Source organism: Cervus elaphus, chromosome 14 (genome assembly GCF_910594005.1).
Source record: "Cervus elaphus chromosome 14, mCerEla1.1, whole genome shotgun sequence".
NCBI classification, from domain to species: Eukaryota; Metazoa; Chordata; class Mammalia; order Artiodactyla; family Cervidae; genus Cervus; species Cervus elaphus.
The window spans coordinates 81,569,678-81,585,192 of NC_057828.1; the positions used below are offsets into that span (position 1 = coordinate 81,569,678).

A 15,515-nucleotide genomic window follows, 5' to 3' on the forward strand; every position below is an offset into this window, starting at 1 on the left:
CGTCCGCCGGTCCATCCGTCCGTCTGTCCCTCAGTGCGGCGACCGGTCTAGGGCGCGGGGCCGGGAGGCCGGGGTGGGGATCGGGGAGGCTCCGTCCACGACGCCCCCACCCACAGGCCAATCCGAGGCGGCAGGCGGCGCGGCTGCGCGGCTGCGGCTGCGCAGGGCGCGGCCTGGGATAAGAGGCCAGGTGAGCCTACCTGCACCGCGGGCGGGGCGCGGGGCGGCGCGGAGCGGACGGGACGCGCGGCGGTCCGGCGGCATGTCGGTCAGCAGGAAGAGCTGGGCCGCTCTGTCCAGGTGAGCCGGGGTCCTGACTGCTCCGGGGGCCACAGGGTCGGGGCCACGCCGCACAGCCCCCGTGGTTCCGGCCCTCCTTGCTCTTTGGGGACGCAGGCCCCAGCAGGCTGCCTGCGGAGGGGCTGTCCAGCCCGGAGAGACCGCTCTGGGGGCTGGGGAGGCTTCCGGAGGTAAACGGCGAAGTCTCAGCTTCCAGCCGCCCCTGACTGCCTGTGTTTCTCTGGAGAGTCTGAGAGGCCCCTCCGGGAGAAGGCTGCCGCACCGCCTCAGAGGGTCAGTGAGTAGGCCAAGCGGGGCAGGTGCCTTTCCAGGGATGAGGCTCAGGTTCTGGGCACAGCGTTTTGGGGTTCTCTCGGGGCTGGGAGAGCTCACGCTTGGCACTCCCCCTCTCTGCGCTTCAGTCTTCACTCACCAGTGGGGCTTTCAAAGGGTCCAGGGCCTGGGTGTCTCATCCTTGTCTGCTGGACAGCTAGTCAGGTCAGAGAAGCCTGGGGGTGGGTGTCCAGGAGGCAGCAGCCCCATGAGATTGGTGACCTCTGAACTTCTCTTGGGGTCCCCCAAGAGCATCTCCTGGCCCCCCGCCCAACACCACCCCCAGAAAACTGAGGCCCATGTAGTGGATGGGCAGGAGTTGGGTCCCTACTCTTTGACCTGAAGGCTCTCGCTGGTAGAAATTGGCCCCAGGTGGGTGTTTGGGTGGGGAGGCCAGTCTGCCTCTGCAGGTGTGGGCAGCTCTGCCCATCAGGACCTTGACCCTCCCCTCCCCCCCACCCCCCAAGGGCCCCAAGCTCCACGGACCCCCCCCATGGCAGCACGCCCCCCAGGGCTGGGTCCCCCTGGACTCTCTGTCCTCACTGCTCTGCAGCAGAGGCCTGTGGGGTCTGGAGAGGGGAGGATACGCCCCAAGAAAGGAGGTGCTTGGTGCTCTGGATGGGGGCCCAGCGTCTCAGAGGCCAGTCACACCCAGGGAGGGTCTGTGCAGAGGGTGGGGCTGGCGGTCAAGGTCTTGGACTCTGCATGTGGGTCTGATACGGGAGTGTCTTTTGCTTCCAGGCGGGGCCTGTCTGTGTTCGGGTGTGTGTGCACACGCACGTGTGGGCCCTGCATAGTGCATAGTGCTGAGAAGTCTGGGTGGGTGGGAGGTTCTGATGTTGCCATTTGGGCCTTGGGCATTCGCGTCTGCTCAGATGTCCATTGAGGACGACAGTGCAGGATCTGGTCTTCACTGGCCCTCTGCTCAGAGGCCCCGGGTTCCTGTGTCTGCAGGGGTGGACTTGAGTGTCCTGGGGAAGCTGCCCTGCCTCCTCAGCGCCCTGGGCAGCTGCAGCTGTTGGCAGTGCTCACCCAGGAGGCAGCTAGAGCCGGGACCCTCCGCCCTGCTCCTGGGAACAAGCCCCAGCTGGCAGAGGGAAGGGCTGTGAGTCACTGTCAACCAAGCTTCCCAGGCAAGGGTGGGGGGTGCTGAGGAGGGGGTGAGAAGCGTGGCTCCAGGCAGGCCCAGGTGGGCAGCGGAGGGCCAGCAGGCCCCCCATCCTTGGTGCCAGGTTGAAATGCAGACGCCCAGCCCTGGATAGGTGCCTGGTGCCTGGCCCTCTCCTGCCCATGAGGTGGTGGAGGGCCCTGTCCGCGGGGAGCAAGGGTGGGTCGGGTGCCCAGGACAGAGCGGTTGGGGGTTAATCATTGCCCTGCCTGGCCTCCTGCAGCCCTGCCACCTCCCAAGCCACCTGGTTCTCCTTGGCACCTCTCCTTAGACCATCAGGGCTGGAGGGGACCTCACTGACCACCCACAGCGGCCCCTCTCATGGGGAGGCCAGCTCCTCTCCCGCAGCACACCAGCCCCAGGTCACAGGGCTTGGTGTCAGGCCTGCACCCCCTCTTCCCCTCCCAAGGTCTGCACGTCCTGCCCTTTGAGCCTGGGCCTCCACGGAATGCCCTGGGGTGGCCACTGTGCCCTCCCCTGCTAACCCTCCCCAGGCAGCTGAGCCCTGACCTGTTGCACAGAGGACTTCTTTGTGCAATTCCCTTAGAAAGGAAGGGTTTTGCTGGTCAACCTGACTGCAGGGACACCCCTGCCCTCAGCTGCTGACCATGGGCAGGGCAGACTCAGGAAGAAGGGTCTGGGGGAGGGAGCTGAACCGGGTCTCCCCTGCACAGTGGGCAGGGAGTTTCCTGAAACACAGAAGGGAATAGGAGATCCCTTCCTCTAAGGATGGAGCGTGGGGGCTGGCAGGCCTGCCTGGAGTGGAGAGGGCTGCGTGTCCCAGTGCCGGCTAGGTGGTGGGGGGTGGGGCGGGGGTGGCTGCTGGGGCTTCAGCTGGTGGCTGTGGCTGGCACCCCCGGGTGTCGGCGTGCACTGACCGTGGTGCTCTAAAGGACAAACTGTTGGCCACTGGGTCTCCCCAAACCTGCTTCCCCAGGCTGTGCCGGAGCTCAAACCGGGCTGGGGAGTCCTACACCTTCTGGCCCCTCCCAGGCACCCCACTCCCTCCTACTGCTCAGCTCCTGGGCTCCTGAGAAGGTGGAGCCTCCCTGGGCATCCTTCCTGGCACGGGGCCTTGTGGTTAACAGGCTGCCGTGGCTGGGAACTTTGGCTCCTTCTTTTACTGGCCATCCTGCCTTGGGTACGTGGCTGATCCTGCGAGCCTTGGAAGCCTCATCTGCAGAATGGAGGTGACCCCCCCACTGCATTCCTCAAGGTTGTGGGGGCCTCTTGTCAGTCGCGCTTGTGAGCACCCGGTGCTGTCTAGGCACATGTCAGAGCCCTTACTGCTTCCTTTATTTATTGGTTTTCTGGTCACTGTATTCACCAAACATGTGTGCTTCTGAGTGCTGAGCACTGCTCTGGGCCCTTTGTTGTTGTTCAGTCCCTTAGTTATGTCTTTGTGACCCCATGGACCGCAGCAGGCCAGGCTTCCCTGTCCATCACCAACTCCTGGAGCTTACTCAAACTCACGTCTGTTGAGTTGGTGATGGCATCCAACCATCTCATCCTCTGTCGTTCCTTCTCCTCCCACCTTCAATCTTTCCCAGCATCAGGATGTTTTTCAATAAGTTGGCTCTTCCCATCAGGTGGCCAAAGTATTGGAGCTTCAGCTTCAACATTGGTCCTTTCAATGAATATTCAGGGTTGATTCCCTTCAGGATGGACTGGTTTGATTTCCTTGCTGTCCAAGAGACTCTCAAGAGTCTTCTCCAGCACCATAATTCAAAGGCATCAATTTTTTGGTGCTCAGCCTTCTTTATGGTCCAACTCTCACATCCATACATGACTGCTGGAAAAATCATAACTTTGACTATATGGACCTTTGTTGGTAAAGTGATGTCTTTGTTTTTCAATGCACTATCTAGGTTTGTTATAGCTTTCCTTCTAAGGAGCAAGCATCTTTTAATTTCATGGCTGCAGTCACCGTCCATAGTGATTTTGGAGCCCAAGAAAACAAAATCTGTCTCTCCTTCCACCTTTTCCCCATCTATTTGCCATGAAGTTATGGGACTGTATGCCATGATTTTAGTTTTTTGAATGTTGAGTTTTAAGCCAGTTTTTTTCACTCCTCTTTTATCCTCATCTAGAGGCTCTTTAGTTCCTCTTCACTTTCTGCCCTAAGAATGGTATCATCTGCATATCTGAGGTTGTTGATATTTCTCCCGGCAATCTTGATTCCAGCTTCGGATTCATCCAGCTGCATTTTGCATGATGTAGTCTGCATGTAAGTTACAGACATGTAAGTTATAGTCTGCATTTAAGTTATAAGGGTGATAATATACAGCCTTGTTGTACTCCTTTCCCAACTTTGAACCAGTCCTTTGTTCCATGTCAGGTTGTAACTGTTGCTTCTTGACCTGCATACAGGTTTCTCAGGAGGCAGGTAACATCGTGGTCTGGTATTCCAATCTCTTAGAGAATTTTCCACAGATTGTTGTGATCTACACAGTCAAAGGCTTTAGCGTAGTCAATGAAGCAGAAGTAGATGTTTTTCTGGAATTCCCTTTCTTTCTCTATGATCCAGCAGATGTTGGCAATTTGATCTCTGGTTCCTCTGCCTTTTCTAAACCCAGTTTCGCAATCTGGAAGTTCACAGTTCACGTCCTGTTGAAGCCTAACTGGAAGGATTTTGAACATAACCTTAGCAGCATGTGAAATGAATGCAATTGTCCAGAAGTTTGAACATTCTTTGGCACTGCCCTGGGCCTTTGGGTACTGTATATTCATTGCTGGGGCTTCACCTGCCCCCCTGGGAGCCTGACCTCCACCCCTCCTGTCCTTCTTTCCCTTTCCTTCTCCTAAGAAGGGTAGCTCTTTGTTTGGTGGAGATAACGTTTCTCTTGGGCTGGGGGGTGTGGTTGGGTGGGTTACCACATCACCAAGGTGAGCAGTGGGGTCTTGATGTACAGCTGGGGGTCATTCTAGGGCACCTGGGCTGACACCCTCCGGGCAAGGAGCTGTCTGGGGTGAGTCACTTCCCTGAGACTAGGCTCCGACAGATCACACGCTGTCTGACCCAGGCTCCACTGACAAACCAGCAGCTCCCCTGAGGGCTGAGCAGCCTGCGTGGGAACAGGCTTGCTCAGGCCCAAGGAATCCTGGGCGTTCCATCCCTGCCTGGCCACAGGTGTGTGGGGGAGTCCCGGATTTGTGGGCCAGTCTCCCTGTCGGGGGTGGTCCCTCATCTCTGCAGTGCATGGCCGACCGCAAACTGTGGACTCGAGGGAGGGTCCACAGGGGGAGGGCTGACCATGTGAACCCAGGGGAAGCCACATGCAGGGGGCCTTTATCACCTGGACAAGTGCATCAGGGCCTGGTTGGAGGGGCCGTGGGTTCCCATGGAGTGAGTGAGGGCAGAAGCCTGGGGTGGTCCGGTTTCCACCCCGTGATCAAGGCCGTGGGGCCTGGGCTGGAGCCCTTCCCACCCACTCGGGGGTAGTCGAGCCCTGACAGGCAGGGGTGCTGAGGTCTGCACCGCCAGTGAGCCTGACGGCCAGGTGTGGGCAAGTGCCAGTGTGGGGCCTAGGGTCTGCTGCCCCTTTGTGCTCCCACATGTCAGGCAGAGATCTGGTAACCCCGCGAGGAGGAGCGCCTGCCTGGCGCCATGTTTGGTGGCACGTGTGTTCTGGGCACCGTGGTGGATGCTCCCTGTCCTATGGCCTTTTCTCTCCCCGTGGGACAAGTCTCCACACTTTGTTTGCAAATCTCTGATACTGCTTCTTGTTAACCCTTCTCAGATGCTGGGCATCACCAGCTCCCCCTTCTGGAGTCCCCTGGTTGTCTCTTGTCTAGTCGGGCTCTTTCTAAGGGTCTGGGAGCCTCTTTGCCCAGCATTGCCTCAGCGGGCCCCTTCCTGCGGTCCGCCAGGCTGGCTCCTCCCTCCTCCGTTGAGTGAGTGTCTCCTCACCCTTCATGTCTTCCTGCCCCCCCTCCCCCCACCACTGCTGCAGATATCTCACTGAACCCCTCCCTCTCCAATGGCCCCCAGCCTTCTAAAAGCATCACAGGAGCTGCTCAAGCCTGCTTTCCTTCATTTTTCTCATTTCCTCGCTGGCCCCCCATCCCCATCCAGCCCCCCAGCAAACCCAGTGGACTCTGCCTTCAAATTGTGTCCCAGATCCATCACTTAAGTCTAGTGGCTCCCCACACACGGAGTGAACCCGCGTCTCCTTGGTCCCCAAGCACCCACCCTGGCGCCCCTTCTGCTGAGTCCAGTGTCCCCCCACTGCACATCCTGGCAGGCCTGGGCTCACACTCCGCCAGCACACCCTGCTCCTTGGAGCTCTGTCCCCTCCAGCGCTGCTGCCCCTTGTCCTTGGTCCCTCCTGTCCTTTTGTTCACGAGTGGGGGAGCCCTGGAACCTGCTTGTGTGTAGACCCTGCTCAAAAAACGTGAGTTTACCAAACACCAGGTCAGTAAACATGACACTGGGCCTGAATGAAGAGGTCAGGGTGGTGGTGTGGCTCCTGCCCCTTTTAGGGAGGAGGACTGGGGAGGTGCAGGGAAGTGACCCCCCCTTAGGTGGGAGGATCAAGCAGGCTGTCTGACCTGGCCCTGTAGAAGTCTCCCCAGGGTCGGGGGGCTCTTTCCTTTAGGAAGCTTCTTAAATAGGTTTTATATGTCATTCAGTTGATAAAGTTTGTGGGTTTCCCCCTGGAAACGTGCCTGCTCCTCTTGTGATACTTCTTCCGTGGTTGCACATGAGACTCTGTAGAGGCAGGCAAGGCCATGGTAGAAACAGGGCAGCGGAGAGGCTGGGGAACAGGTTTGGGCGCTGACCAGGCGGGGGCCTTACTACCCTGCAGTGATGCCGGGAGGCAAGAGGGCGGCCTTCCCCGGACCCTTCTGATCGGGGCCCAGACAGCGCTGGAAGGTGCCCACAGCCCACAAGGCCTGGAGCTTCTCCAGGGGAAGCTCGGCCTCGCTCCCTGTGGTCCCCAGCCCCCCTCCCCGCCCCCGACCCCCCTCCCTGCAGGCTCTGCCTCTGGCCTCCAGGCTGTCCTGTCCCCCTCTGAAGTCCAGCCCTTCCCCTCCCGGTGCAGAGCGGGGCTCACCTCCCTTTTTCGGTGTTTGGCGGGTGGATCTGTGACCCCACAGTTCCCAGTGGGAGGTTGGCCCAGCTCGGTTCCTCAGAGATTCTTTGCTCTTTGACTAGAATAGGTGTGGGGCGCTGGGGGGAGGTAGGTGTGTGGGCAGGTGGGTGAGGATGACTGGTGGGAGGCTGGGGCAGGGTGCTGGAGGCGGGATGGTGGAAGGGGGGTTCTGGGGGGTGGCTATGACAGGGTCCGGTGTGAGAGTCACTATGGCTCAGAGAGTGACTATGAGTGACTGTGAGTGACTATGGCTGGGAGAGTGACTGGTGTGAGTGACTATGGCTGGGAGAGTGACTGGGTGACTGTGAGTGACTGTCGCTGGGAGAGTGACTGAGTGACTGTGAGTGACTGTGGCTGGGAGAGTGACTGGTGTGAGTGACTGTGAGTGACTATGGCTGGGAGAGTGACTGGTGTGAGTGACTGTGAGTGACTATGGCTGGGAGAGTGACTGGTGTGAGTGACTGTGAGTGACTATGGCTGGGAGAGTGACTGGTGTGAGTGACTATGGCTGGGAGAGTGACTGGTGTGAGTGACTGTGAGTGACTATGGCTGGGAGAGCGACTATGAGTGACTGTGAGTGACTAAGGCTGGGAGAGTGACCGGGGGCCAGAGGCAGGCTGTGCCCCTTGCTGCTGCACACGGGGAGGCTGGTTTTCGGAGGTGAAGGAGGCTGACGGAACGCCTAGGTGGTAAGGGAAGTGATGCTGGGTTCCCCTTTAGGGATGGCTGGTCATCTGGGATCTCTGTCTGGGGGAATGGGATGTCCCAGGGGAGCTGGGGAGCTGGAATGTTTCTCAGTAACTGTTCAGCTAAGAGCCTCAGATCAAAGCTGGGCTCTGCCAGGTTCACCTGCCTCCTTCGGGCCAAGGACACCCACCCTGCCATGTCCCTGGGCACCCAGGCAGGTGGACCCCCATTCCAGTGGGGGTGTGGGGGGCACCCAGGTGGGTGGACCCGCATTCCAGTGGGGGTGCGGGGGGCCAGGTGGGCAGACCTCTGTTCCAGTGGGGGCACGGGGGGTGCCCAGGCGGGTGGACCCCCATTCCAGTGGGGATGTGGAGTGTCCAGGCAGGTGGGCCCCTGTTCCAGTGGGGGTGCAGGGGCACCCAGGTGGGTGGGTCCCCATTGCAGTGGGAGTGCAGGGGGCCCAGGCAAGTAGACCCCCAGTTCCAGTGGGGGTTCAGGGTGAAGTCTGGCCCGCCACCCCCTCCCCCCAATGTCAGCCACGGGGACACTCTGGGCATCACCCTGAGGCCTCACTGACCCCTGTACCCCCCAGCCTGACCCGGCAGTGGACCCTGGAGGATGAGGAGGAACAGGAGCGAGAACGCCGGCGGCGACACCGGAACCTGAGCTTCGCCGTGGACGACGAGGACCTGCCCGCCCGGGATGAGGACCCACCGGCCCCCGGGAGGTGCGGGTGGGAGGTGGGATCCCAGTGAGGATAGACCAGCCACCCCTGCCCAGGGAGCGGGCTGACCTTCTGCAGGCCCCACCCTGGTCAGGACAGCAGTCAGGACCAGTGTGGGTGAGCTGGGCCACTCTTGCTGGGCATTTTATAAGCGTAGCTCATCCTTCCATGCTCCTGAGAGGGTGCTAACCCGCCTCACGTGGGGGCAGTGGTCAGAGAGTGTGCGGCTCGTGCACCGGGGCAGGGCCTGGGGCTTGTCGGGCCCTGGGCTGACCATGCCCCTTCAGCCTGGCCCCTTCCCACTAGTGGGCCCCAGTGGTTTCTGACGGGAAGGAGGCACCACTGGCCTGACCACCAGCCCCGAGGCTGAGCGCCCTGACACACCTGTCCGTGGGGACAGGGCCCACTCAGGGGGTGCATCTCCTCTCGCCTCTGAATGAACCCAGTTCACAGATCTGGCAGCAAGCTCAGCGAGCGAGTGAACTCACCCAAGCCACGGGCGGGCGGGTGGAGGCACAGGAGGGGCCTCTCTGCTGCAGGCTCGGTTTGGGGCAGCCTCGTGTGTGCCTCCCTGGCTCCTGGAGAGGGGGCCGCGGGGTGTGTGGCCTGTGCTGCACCCATGTGGCTGCGGAGGCCTGGGCTCCACTCCCAGCTCCCTGCCCGTCCCCGTGTGACTTGGGCCAGCTTCCTGCCCATCTCTGCTCCTCATCTGTAAGCAGCAGGGCCTGACACAGGAGAGGTGTTTGTTGAGCATGGAGTGGTTGCACCTTACAGGTGTTTATAATTTTTTTTAAGCCTCTTGTGCTTTGTTCAGATGATACCTCGGAAGCCTGATGGGTAAAGCATGAAAGCGATCCTGATTTAAGGGACAGTGGCTCAAGGGGTTGGGAGGGCATCAGGTGCCCTGAGGCGTTCCCCTGGGTCGGGTGCTCCCAGGGTCTCTCCTGCCACTGACTGTCTCCCACCATCTCCCTTCCGACTCAGACTGCTGAGCGTGGAGGAAGCAGAGGGGCCCCAGCCACTGGCCCCAGACCCCAGAGATGAGGAGGACGTCCGGGCTGTCCTGAGGACGCGGCAGGAGCGGAGGCAGAGGTGCCGGGAAGCCCAGGAGGAGGCCAGGCAGCCGCCCCCGGTGCCTGAGGAGCAGGTGCAGTTGCCGCCCGGCCAGAGACTGAGCCCGGAGTGCAGCTCCGCGGAGGAGGGGAGCCTGGCGGGCAGGGTGCCTGCGGGCTCCGAGAAGCTGTCTGCTGCGGGGAAGACACTTGAGCCGGAAGCAAGCCTGGACCCTGAGACCCCCAGCCCCAGTAAATGCTCCGTGTCCCAGAAGATCGCTGTGCTGGAGGAGAGAGCTGTCTCAGGAAAGAGGGCTGTTTTAGACAAAGCCAGCATCTCGGAGAAGAGACTGGTGTCTGAGAAAGCCACTGTCTTCGAGAAGACCCCGGCCCCCGAGACACAGCTGGCCCCAGGCAGGGCCGTGGCCCCAGCACGGCCCCAGGCCTGGGATCACCCAGCCTCAGTGGGGCGCCCATCCAGCCCCGGGAGGCAGCCGGACGCTGGGCCTGAGAAGGATCCCGAGTCCTCGGCGGGGCCTCTGCCCCGGGCGTGCGGCCTCCCGCCCGTCACTCTGCAGGTGTGCGGTGCCCCCCGCCTCTCTGTCCTCCCAGCACCTCTGGCTGCCTCCCCGTCTCCTGTCCTCCTGTCCTCCCAGTGTCTCTGGCTGCCTCCCTGTCTCCTGTCCTCCTCCCTCCAGGCCAGCCCCAGCTGTGTCTCCTCTCCTCGCCTGCTCTGCCGCCTGCAGGACAGGGGACTGGGCTGGGGTCTCACCTGGCACCCACACAACACTCTCATCCCAGGCCCAGACTCCAGGGAAGCCTCAGATGCTTCTAGAAGCCCCCTGCCCTCAGAAGCCCTGTTTCCTGGCCTGGCCCTGGGCCTGTGGCCGCACCCCCACAGCCCAGGCAGCAGGTGGGAGCAGAGGACCAGAGTGCTGCCCCTGCCCTGTGGCTGCTGGGGTGAGCCGGGCCCACAGGGGCTCCAGGCTGCCCGTCCTCCTGCATGACTTGCCCCCTGCTCTGTCCAGGTGAGGACCCCCTGCACGGAGGCTGAGGCCGAGGCCCCATCACCAACACTGGCCTCGCCCACCTTCAGCAGCGCCCTGCAGCGCTCCAGCCCCCGCACCATCTCCTTCCGGGTGAGCCTGGCTGCCGAGGGCCCCTCCATACAGTGCTTGGGGCAGTGGGGAGGCAGGCAGGAGGCACCCCGAGAAGATCTGGGGGGCCTCAAGGGGGGGCTGCTGACCTGGCTTGATGGGAGAGGCTGTGCCCCAGGCCAGAGGTGGGCCTTTCATGGGGTGTGGCTGGGGTCTGTATAGACCGGGGGCAGACCCCAGGGCGGGCTGTGTTCTGAGAGCTGAGTCCTTCCTTGTGGAGGCCGTGGCTGCCATGGACCCCGCTCACTGGCGCCTTCCTTCTCCTTCCAGATGAGTCCCCGGAGAGACAGCTCAGAGGTGGCCTTAACCCGCAGGTCAGGGCCTGGGGGCCCCAGGGCTTGTCTGACGTGGGGCTGAGGCCCGAGGTGCAGCAATGGGAGGGTCCGGCTGCCTGGAGGGGGTGGGTGGGAGGGGCCGTCCTGAGCCATGGGGGTACCCTGGGGGGAGTGGGTGCGCCAGGATCGTTTGAGTCAAGCACTGGGGATTCATGCATGCAGGCCGCACTGTCTGCCCCAAGACTGTCTCTGAGGCCAGTGGTCCTGGGCGAGGCCAGGGGGCGTGAGGCACACAGTGGATGAGGGAGTCGCTGCCCTTGCATCAGAACGAGACGTGCAAGAACCATGGGGCACGGAGGTGCTGGGGGTTCAGAATGGGAACCGAGGGCCGGGAGCCCCTTGTGGACAGGGGAGCTCAGCCTGTGAAAGTGGGGTGAGGGTACAGGGTGGAAGGCATCAGGGGGTGTGAGGTGGGGAGAGCTCTGTGAGAGAGCGGGGTGGGGGCACGGGGAAGCGGGCATCAGGGGGCGTGAGGTGGGGAGAGCTCTCAGAGAGTGGGGCGAGGGCACGGGGCGGCAGACATCAGGGGGCATGAGGTGGGGAGAGCTCTCAGAGAGTGGGGTGAGGGCACGGGGCGGCGGGCATCAGGGGGCGTGAGGTGGGGAGAGCTCTCAGAGAGTGGGGCGAGGGCACGGGGTGGCAGGCATCAGGGGGCGTGAGGTGGGGAGAGCTCTCAGAGAGTGGGGCGAGGGCACGGGGCGGCGGGCATCAGGGGGCGTGAGGTGGGGAGAGCTCTCAGAGAGTGGGGCGAGGGCACGGGGCGGCAGACATCAGGGGGCATGAGGTGGGGAGAGCTCTCAGAGAGTGGGGCGAGGGCACGGGGTGGTGGGCATCAGGGGGCGTGAGGTGGGGAGAGCTCTCAGAGAGCGGGGCGAGGGCACGGGGTGGCAGGCATCAGGGGGCGTGAGGTGGGGAGAGCTCTCAGCGCGGTGAGGGCATGGGGTGGCGGGCATCAGGGGGCGTGAGGTGGGGAGAGCTCTCAGAGAGCGGGGTGAGGGCACGGGGTGGCGGGCATCAGGGGGCATGAGGTGGGGAGAGCTCTGTGAGAGAGCGGGGTGAGGGCACGGCGCGGCGGGCATCAGGGGGCGTATGGTGGGGAGAGCTCTCAGAGAGCGGGGCGAGGGCACGGGGCGGCAGGCATCAGGGGGCGTGAGGTGGGGAGAGCTCTCAGCGGGGTGAGGGCAAGGGGGGGGCGGGCATCAGGGGGCGTGAGGTGGGGAGAGCTCTCAGAGAGTGGGGCGAGGGCACGGGGTGGCAGGCATCAGGGGGCGTGAGGTGGGGAGAGCTCTCAGAGAGTGGGGCGAGGGCACGGGGTAGCAGGCATCAGGGGGCGTGAGGTGGGGAGAGCTCTCAGAGAGTGGGGCGAGGGCACGGGGTGGCAGGCATCAGGGGGCGTGAGGTGGGGAGAGCTCTCAGCGGGGTGAGGGCACGGGGTGGTGGGCATCAGGGGGCGTGAGGTGGGGAGAGCTCTCAGAGAGTGGGGCGAGGGCGCGGGGTGGCAGGCATCAGGGGGCGTGAGGTGGGGAGAGCTCTCAGCGCGGTGAGGGCACGGGGTGGTGGGCATCAGGGGGCGTGAGGTGGGGAGAGCTCTCAGAGAGTGGGGCGAGGGCACGGGGCGGCGGGCATCAGGGGGCGTGAGGTGGGGAGAGCTCTCAGAGAGTGGGGCGAGGGCACGGGGGTGGCGGGCATCAGGGGGCGTGAGGTGGGGAGAGCTCTCAGAGAGTGGGGTGAGGGCACGGGGCGGCGGGCATCAGGGGGCGTGAGGTGGGGAGAGCTCTCAGAGAGTGGGGTGAGGGCACGGGGCGGCGGGCATCAGGGGGCGTGAGGTGGGGAGAGCTCTCAGAGAGTGGGGCAAGGGCACGGGGCGGCAGGCATCAGGGGGCGTGAGGTGGGGAGAGCTCTGCAGGCAGCTCTGGATGGAGGGTTGGCGAGGGGAGGGGCTTGGATCGGAGCCCATGTGGAGGCCAGCCAGCTGGCATGGCAGCATGGGGAGCAGGGTGGGGGTGCCAGGGTCAGGAGGGCATCAGACCCTGGTCATGAGCCTTTCATGCTGCTTGTGCCTGAGAGCAGGATGGGGTTGATCTGGGATGGGGGCCCTGGGGACTGGGGGGGGGGGTGGAAGGTGGAGAGAGGGGAGCAGCGTCTGAGGCAGGACTGACTCCATGGGGCAGGGACAGCAGCTGTTTCTGGCCTGGGGGGGTCCTGCTGAATGGAACATGTCTCAGGAGGACAGGGAGACCCCTCAGTCTATATATGGAGACCGTATTCTCTTTGCCAGAGTGAGGTGGGGTGCAGGGGCAGGCCCAGTGTCCCGTGGGTGGGCAGAGCCTCACCTGCTTTGTCTTGCCCTGTCTTCCTGCCCTGCAGCGCCAGCGTGAGGCTCCCGGCCAGCTCGGTCAAATTAGGCCCAAAGCTGGAGCGATACCACTCGGCTATACAGGTGAGCGGGCCAGTCCCTGGAGTGTGCTGGGCGTGCTGGGGCCTCACCCTCCAGGGTCAGCGGCCTGTGCTCTCTGCTCCCAGAGATCAGAGTCCGTCAGGTGTGCAAGCCCATCCCGCACTGAGTTCCTCGTGGCTCCCGTGGATGTCGCCAGCAAGCGCCACCTCTTTGAGAAAGAGCTGGTGGGCCAGAGCCGAGAAGGCCCAGCCTCCAGCCGCAAGGTAAGTGGCTCTGGCCCACCAGGTGTCTGCAGGCCGCTGAGCCTGGGGTCTGCAGGACAGCTCCATGCTTTCCTGCATCCATCTGGTGGACTCGAGGGCCCGGCCATGCCTGTCACTGAGCCCCCAGCCCAGCTGTACACACAGCTGTGGGGGAGGGTCCCGTGGCCTGAGCTGTGCAGATGTGGTGAGGGGGGCCCTCTGGAGATGCCAGCCCAGCCCCAAGGTAGAAGCTCTCTTCTCAGGAGAACTTGCAGCTCTCGGGGGTGGTGACGTCGCGGCTCAACCTGTGGATCAGCAGGACCCAGGAGTCAGCACAGCAGGGCCCTCAGGTACCGCGCCCCTCTGCCCCACCCCCACCCCGGTCTCCCTGCAGGCCTCGCATAGGGGGATGACCCGTCAGGGGAGGGACAGCTTGCACGCGGGACGGCGTGGGGAAGCCTGCGGATCAGAGCGCGGAGAGGACGGGGCGAGCCCGGGGGCTCTGGGGTAGCCTGAGCCCGGTCTCTGTCCCAACGCCCAGAACCAGGAGATGCAGAGGGAGTCGGCAGCCAGCAGGAGGCCCCAGTGGAGGAAGAAGCCAGAGCCCCCGCTGGGTGCCGAGGTGAGCGTGGGCCCAGGGGCTGGGGTGGCTGTTTCTAGAGAATTCGGGCTGGCAGGCGCCGACTCCTCCACTGCAAGCCTGGGCTTTGCCCAGCGCGGGGGGCCTGGGGAAAAGGGGGCATCCCTGCACTGCCCTGGGAAACCCCTCATCCTAACCGCCCTTGGTCCCGCAGGTGTGAGGAGCCAGTCTCAGGCCAGCAGCCATGGTGGTCACCTCTCCCGCCCGCTTCCCGCCCTGGACCCGGGAGGACACTGGCCAGCATCCTCCCCACCCCTCTGGAGCAGGCAGGCATGCCCCGTGCCTTGGCCGGCTGTGGGCACTGCGCGTCTGCACACAGCCTTGCCACCCTGTCTACGTGGACTCCTGTTCTTCCTCTTCCTCCGGGGCCGTCGGGTCGCACCAGTGTCTTTGTGCACCTCTCCCCGGCTGGCCCCCACCGTCCCTGCGCCGCCTGCCAGGCTGGAGGAGCTGTGCCGACCCCTCCCAGGCCCTGCCTCACTCCCCTTCATGCCCCACCTGCTGCTCTAGCCAAGCTGTCCTGTGCCCTCTCCCCACTCTCAGGAAAGAGATAAACTCATTCACTCTCAGGTGTGACCAATAATACCTTAAAAATAATTCCTTCTGGAGGCTTTGCTTTTCAGTGGAGACTGAATGGCTTGAGGAGAATGTTTTGGCTGCAGGGGCCCAAGGAGGGCAGGCATTGGTCTGCCAGCAGCCTCTGTGGCCACAGCCCTGCACACCTGCCCCCAAACCCGGTTCTCCGCTCCCCTGCCCTCAGTGGGCCGGGGGGATGCTGAGCTGAGTCTAGACCAAAGCAGCCGGAGCCAGCCTGCATGCTGTGTGTGGCTGAGGGTGTGTGTATGTGTGGGGTGTACGTGTGTGTGTGCGTAAGTGTGTGTGTGGTCCACACGTTTTCCCATCACTAGACTTACGTTAGAACCCTGCTCTCAGGTGCCTGCTTGGGTTTCTCTGGAGTCAGCGACACCCCACACCCGCTTTACCCCAGCCCCCCTGTGGGCCTGGTCCTGAGGGAGGCTCCCGTCCCGTGTCCTGGGGCCAGGGACAGAAGGGCCTTGGGGCCCTGCCTGTGAGCCCAGACTGGCCCGCCTCCAGCAGGGGGTCTCACATGGCTGGCCCCATGCCCGCCTGGAGCTGGGGGCAGCGGGACCTGGAGGCCCTGGCCGACCACCCCCACCCACCACCACACGTGCAACCCCGGAGCTGCTGGATGGAGCCAGGAGGGCTGGGCTGGGCTGGGCTGGGCGCCCCCAGAGAGGCAGGCCCCACTCTGGGCTGCCCCACCAGGAGCTCGGTCAGCAAGCGACGGAGAGGTGCTGAGCGCCTGCCTGCTCCACTAGGGAAGGTTGTGGCAGGGGGGTTTGCCCAGCACAGCAGAGCCCTCCCTCCAGCATGCCATGGGGT

General features: G+C 63.3%; 1 protein-coding gene across 1 annotated transcript; it reads left to right on the top strand.

The window, feature by feature from the left end:
- On the top strand, window positions 1–14,705 carry LAD1 (ladinin 1). Its single transcript, XM_043924288.1, has 10 exons — window positions 1–300; window positions 8,156–8,290; window positions 9,272–9,917; window positions 10,368–10,478; window positions 10,767–10,810; window positions 13,199–13,271; window positions 13,355–13,492; window positions 13,735–13,821; window positions 14,013–14,093; window positions 14,266–14,705. Exons 1-10 carry the CDS (start codon window positions 263–265, stop codon window positions 14,269–14,271), a joined length of 1,359 nt encoding a protein of 452 aa, XP_043780223.1. The 5' UTR covers window positions 1–262; the 3' UTR covers window positions 14,272–14,705.
- The last annotated feature ends 810 nt before the right edge of the window (window positions 14,706–15,515 follow it).